This window comes from Myotis myotis, unplaced genomic scaffold, assembly GCF_014108235.1.
Source record: "Myotis myotis isolate mMyoMyo1 unplaced genomic scaffold, mMyoMyo1.p scaffold_m19_p_11, whole genome shotgun sequence".
NCBI classification, from domain to species: domain Eukaryota; kingdom Metazoa; phylum Chordata; class Mammalia; order Chiroptera; family Vespertilionidae; genus Myotis; species Myotis myotis.
The window spans coordinates 4,015,556-4,021,555 of NW_023416315.1; the positions used below are offsets into that span (position 1 = coordinate 4,015,556).

At 46.4% G+C, this 6,000-nt stretch overlaps 1 protein-coding gene across 4 annotated transcripts in view; it reads left to right on the forward strand.

Annotated features, from left to right (window-relative positions):
• IMMP2L (inner mitochondrial membrane peptidase subunit 2) overlaps positions 1-5,787 on the forward strand; it is a 493,454-nt gene extending 487,667 nt beyond the window's left edge. For all 4 annotated transcript variants that reach the window (XM_036327299.1, XM_036327300.1, XM_036327296.1 and 1 more), the window contains one exon: positions 5,210-5,787. In XM_036327299.1, the coding sequence (XP_036183192.1) occupies positions 5,210-5,329 (120 nt within the window). In that variant the 3' untranslated portion in view covers positions 5,330-5,787. The remainder of the gene's footprint in view (positions 1-5,209) is intronic.
• The last annotated feature ends 213 nt before the right edge of the window (positions 5,788-6,000 follow it).

Genomic DNA, 6,000 nt, shown 5'->3' on the forward strand with positions numbered 1-6,000 from the left:
ATATACAGTGGTATATTACTCAGATATAAGAAAGAATGAAACCTTGCCATTTGTAATAACATGGATGGGCCTAGAGAATATAATGCTAAGTGAAATGAGTCAGACAGAAAAAGAAATACCATATGATTTGACTTATATGTGGAAACTTAAAAAAAATAAATGAAAAAATAGATTGATGGTTACCAGATGGAGCGAGGTTTGGGGGTTGGGGGAAGGGCATTAAGAACTACAAATTGCCAGTTATAAAAACAGTGATGGGGCTGTAAAATACAGCCTAGGAAAACAGTCAATAATACTGTAATAACCATGTGTGGTGTCAGATGGCTACTGGACTTAGGGTGATCACTTTATAAGTTATATACATATCTCATCACTATGTTATACATCTGAAACTAATATTATGTGTCAGCTGTAATTGAAAAAGAATCCTACTGATTAATTACTACTTACAAAAGGTAGCTGGGCTCCAGATTAAAATGACCTAAATGTAAACTGAAGCAAAAGGATGATACAATCTGTGATCATTGATTAAGAATTTAAAAAATAGGAAAACCAAGATGGCGGCATAGGTAAACAGCGGAAATTGCCGCCTCCCACAACAACTTCAAAAATACAACAAAAAGACAAAACGGACATCATCCAGAACTACAGGAAGGCTGGCGGAGTGGAAATTCTACAACTAGAAGGAAAGAGAAAAGCACACTGAGACTCAGAGGAGCTGCGGAAGTAAAGTGCAGAGGTACGGGAGCTCGAGCATGCTCAGAAAGGGGCGGGCACCTGAGGACGCGGCTGTCTTTTTGAATTGGGAGGGAGTCACAAGCTCCCGACTGCTCTGAACTCCGGTCCCGGGAAGTCTCTGGGGACCCAGGACTCACACGGGGAGAAACTGGACTGTCTGGCAGCAGGCAGAACTCGGAACTTGAGGGCGGCTTTCCCTCAGAGGTGCTTGCAGCAATTACCGGGACACTGAGACGCACGGCCCCTTAGGGCAGGGCTGAGGATCAGCCATAGCTGCTTGCTCCGCCCTGTTGATTCCTTGAGACCCTGCCCCACCCAGGCTGCAGCAGAGGCTTTTGCATATGAATGCCCTGGCCCTTGCAACCTGAAAATTACCTAACAAATTGCAGCTGGGCCAGACAGACCCAGAACTTCCAAGAGAAGGCCTAAGGCCCCACAGCAGCTTGCATTTCTTCACAGCTGGGCCTCATCTGGGCACCTCCAAACTCCAAAAAAGGAAGGGGAATCTGCAGATCTCTTTGTAGCTCCTGCTGGGTAACCTCAGGCAGAGGCTAAATTAGCACCTCCTTAGATCCAAGAGCCAGTGTACGCAGTGGTCAGAGTGGGACCATCCAGATTACAACTCCTCATATCCATAAGGGACACACTCAGGGGGCAGACTCAGTGAGCACCAAAGCCCCATTGAAGCAAGTCTTGCCCCAGAGGGGTGTCTCCAGCACAGAAGTTCTCCCACTGCAGACACAGCTGATTCTCACAACCAATTGGCCTGGAGGTCAATTCCTCCCAGTGATACCAACAACAATCAAGGCATAACTACAACAAGACTGTGCGCAAAGCCCACAAGGGGGTGCACCAAGAGTGTCCACCTCAGGTAACTGGGGAGGCTGAGCCACTGGGCCCTATAGGACACCTAGCACACAAAACCACTCTACCAACACAGGGAAGTATGAAAAATGCAGAGACAAAGAAACAGGTCACAAATGACAGAAATGGAGGAAAGCAAACGACTGGATATAGAGTTCAAAACCACGTTTATAAGGTTTTTCAAGAATTTTCTGGAAACCGCTGATAAATTTAGTGAGACCCTGGAGGATATAAAAAAAGACCAACTAGAAATTAAGCATACACTGACTGAAATAAGTAATATACAGAGATCCAACCGCAGACAAGAGGATCCCAAGAATCAAGTCAAAGATTTGAAATACGAAGAAACAAAAAATACCCAACTGAAGAAGCAAAAAGAAAAAAGAATCCAAAAATATGAAGATAGTGTAAGGAGCCTCTGGGACAACTTCAAGCGTACCAACATCAGAATTATAGGGGTGCCAGAAGAAGAGAGAGGGCAAGATATTGAAAACCTATTTGAAGAAATAATGACAGAAAACTTCCCCTACCTGGTGAAATAAATAGACTTACAAGTCCAGGAAGCGCAGAGAACCCCAAGCAAAAGGAATCCAAAGAGGACCACACCAAGACACATCATAATTAAAATGCCAAGAGCAAAAGACAAAGAGAGAATCTTAAAAGCAGCAAGAGAAAAACAGTCAGTTACCTACAAGGGCATACCCATACGACTGTCAGCTGATTTCTCAACAGAAACCATGCAGGCCAGAAGAGAGTGGCAAGAAATATTCAAAGTGATGAATAGCAAGAACCTACAACCAAGATTACTTTATCCAGCAAGGCTATCATTCAGAATTGAAGGTCAGATGAGGAGCTTCACAGATAAGAAAAAGCTAAAGGAGTTCATCACCACCAAACCAGCATTATATGAAATGCTGAAAGGTATTCTTTAAGAAGAGGAAGAAGAAAAAGGAACTCTTACCATTTGCCACAGCATGGATGGAACTGGAGAGCATTATGCTAAGTGAAATAAGCCAGTCAGAGAAAGATAAATATCACATGATCTCACTCATTTGTGGAATATAATGAACACCATAAACTGATGAACAAGGACTGATCCAGAGACAGAGAGGCATTGATTGGACTGTAGGGCCTTGGAGGGAAGGTAGGGGAGGGTGGGGGTAAGGGGGAAAGATCAACCAAAGGACTTATTTGCAAGCATATAGGCCTAACCAATGGGCATGGACAATGGCGGGGTGAGGGCATGGGCGGGGGGGTGGGGGTAGGGCAGGGGTGGGCAAACTTTTTGACTCAAGGGCCACAATGGGTTCTTAAACTGGACCGGAGGGCCGGAACAAAAGCATGGATGGAGTGTTTGTGTGAACTAATATAAATTCAAAGTAAACATCATTACATAAAAGGGTATGGTCTTTTTTTTTTTTAGTTTTATTCATTTCAAACGGGCCGGATCCGGCCCGCTGGCCGTAGTTTGCCCACGGCTGGGGTAGGGGGTAACATGGGGATAAGGACACGTATGTAATATCTTAATCAATAAAAAATATAGCCAAAACCGGTTTGGCTCAGTGGATAGAGCGTCGGCCTGTGGACTGAAAGGTCCCGGGTTCGATTCCGGTCAGGGGCATGTACCTTGGTTGCGGGCATATCCCCAGTGGGAGATGTGCAAGAGGCAGCTGATCGATGTTTCTCTCTCATCGATGTTTCTAACTATCTCTCTCCCTTCCTCTCTGTAAAAAAATCAATAAAATATATATTTAAAAAATATATAATTAAAAAAAAGAATTTAAAAAATAAATTAGTTATAAAAGACATTGGGACATTAGGAAAAATCTGAACAAGGGCTATATCACATCAATATTAAATATCTTGCATGTAATACATGGTATTCATGTAGGGAAAAGCCTTCTTAGGAGGTACATGTTGAAGGATTTCTTTCGGGGTAAATTCACCATGAAGCCAGCAACTTCCACTGGGCTGAGAAAAAAATGTATGTGTACAAACACACATAGCACACGCCCCTGAGAGGAATCAGCCAAATGGAAATAACTGGTGATTTGGGTGAATAGAGCTATCTTCTGTACCACGTTTTCAAGTTTCATAAGGTTTGATTTTCAACGTAACAAGTGGAAGACAGCTTTCTCTCTGGGGCCCATGGGCTTCGTGGCCCCTTTGGGTTTATTCTGTGTGTGCTCCGAGTCGCTGTGAAGCTTCTTTAACAGAGAAAACGTGTTTCTGGCTATCGCTTTGGCGTCTCTCCCCTGACACTCAGCTCTTTCCACGGAGGCTCTGGGTGATGTGATTTTTCGGATGAATATGCTAGTAAATAAAGTAACTTCAATGAAAGAAATGATGTTTGTTCATCTCCATGGAGCTCAAATTTATAGGAAGAAACATTTTAAAGTAATACAGACGTGTCCTCTCTGCTTTATAACTGGTGCTCAATAAGTAAGTGCTTAAACATGAGTGTTTTACAAGCCTCTAAATATCATTAGAATAGCTGATTGCAGCAACGCTAGCATTCCAGGCCCTGCCGCAGACCCGCCCGAGGAGAGGGCCTTGATCTGCACTTGAATCACGTGTGCCACGTTCTTCTCGACACCACAGGTGTGTCCCTAGCGAGCCCTTAAGGCAAGCATGTCAAACTCATGGCCGGTGGGCCGCATGCCTTGTTTACCCTCCTGCGGGGAGTTTAAAATGCTTGCTTTAAGGGCTCCTTCCTTCTCAGGTCTCAGTGTTCAGTCTGAGAAAAGTTCCCTCCCCTTCCAGTCTGGTCCATCTCTGCTGATGGGGATTCTTTGTCATCTACCAGGATCTTTATACTTTTTAAAAAATATTTTATCGGTTTCAGAGAGGAAGGGAGAGGGAGAGAGAGATGGAAACATCAATGGTGAGAGAGAATCATGGATCAGCTGCCTCCTGCACGCCCCTTAGTGGCAACCCGGGCATATGCCCTGACCGGGAATCCAACCGTGACCTCTGGTTCACCGGTCGATGTCCAACCACCGAGCCACGGGACCGGGCTGTATTGATTCCTTCCCACAGCTTCCCCTCCCACCTGGCCGGCTTTCCTTGGGCCTCCCGCCTTTCTCCGGGTCTCTCCTGTGGTGCTGCTCAATGTATTCCCAGGAGGCACCCGCCTTTCCTCACATCTAACTCTTGCTGTTCGTCCAGCAGGTGGACAATGCTTTTGGCAGAACATATTTGTTTCCACGTCTCTCTGAAAACCCGAGAACTCTAGAATATTCTGCTTTATAGACCCCGCTTTATCCTTCGGGGTCTATGCGTGCAGCTTCTAAGGGCTGGGGTGCAGCCAGCGTCCACCCTTGGGCGCTGGGTGACTGTGGGCCAGCTATGGCTCCTCCCTGCACCCAGGCTTCCCACGTGCAGTGACGCCCATGTCCGACCTGCTTCCGGTGGCTGTGAGGAGTGGAACCTTGTACATCTTGCCGGGCGCCCAGACAGTGCCCTGGGGGTGCTTCCTACGTCCACTCCTCGTCATCCCCGGTCCACGGAGCAGCCGTATGGGATGGGATCAAGTCTATGGTCAAGATGTGAACGTGACCCTCACCAAACCATGTCTTCTTTCTGCTTCTCTCTGTCACCGACGCAGGTTTCGCTGGGGCTTCTGCACGCGCACGCGACACACATCCTGTGGCCCCCGGGGCGCTGGCAGCGGCTGCAGTCCGTGCTCCCCCCCGAGCGCCTGCCGGTGCAGAGCGAAGACCAGTGATGGGTCTCCCGCCGCCTGCGCAGGAAGGGGGACTGCCAACACGTGACGCCCTGCGGGAGACCCCCCCTCACGCTAAGATGACTAAAGAGAGTTTAAAAACATTAAACGGTATGAAGTGGCACCTGATTTTGTGGTCAATTGTAATACCCGATTGTTTTATGCCAAAAAAACATGCCGAGCTTTGGGAATGTGAAGGTATATTCTCATAGTCCACTGGGGGTTATGTGAGACTTTGCCGGGCACACTTATCCTGCTGATTGCTGGGTTTTGATTTGGTGCTTGCTGCTGAAAGAATGTGAAAATGAACCGAAGTGAAAGTAATTGCTTGAGTGATGCCACTTACTGCTTAGCTGGAACAGAAGAAACCTATTAGACACATACTGATAGGAATTACACTGTGATTGACAGCCAGGTGGGACATACTGTAAGCTGTGATGTAAAAATAAAGCACTCATTTGCTCAGGTACCGCTTTGCTTGTCATTTCATCTGTACGTCCATGAAGGAGGACTATCTTCTCTCTTGGGGAGGACCCATCCTGTCAATACTTCCATACAATCAAACCTTTCTCATCGGCCCTTTGGACTTGAAAACTTCTGAGTGATCTCATGACCGTTCATAGGGATGAGTAAACCCATTTATCAGTATTTGGTCACTATTTCGTAAAATGTTC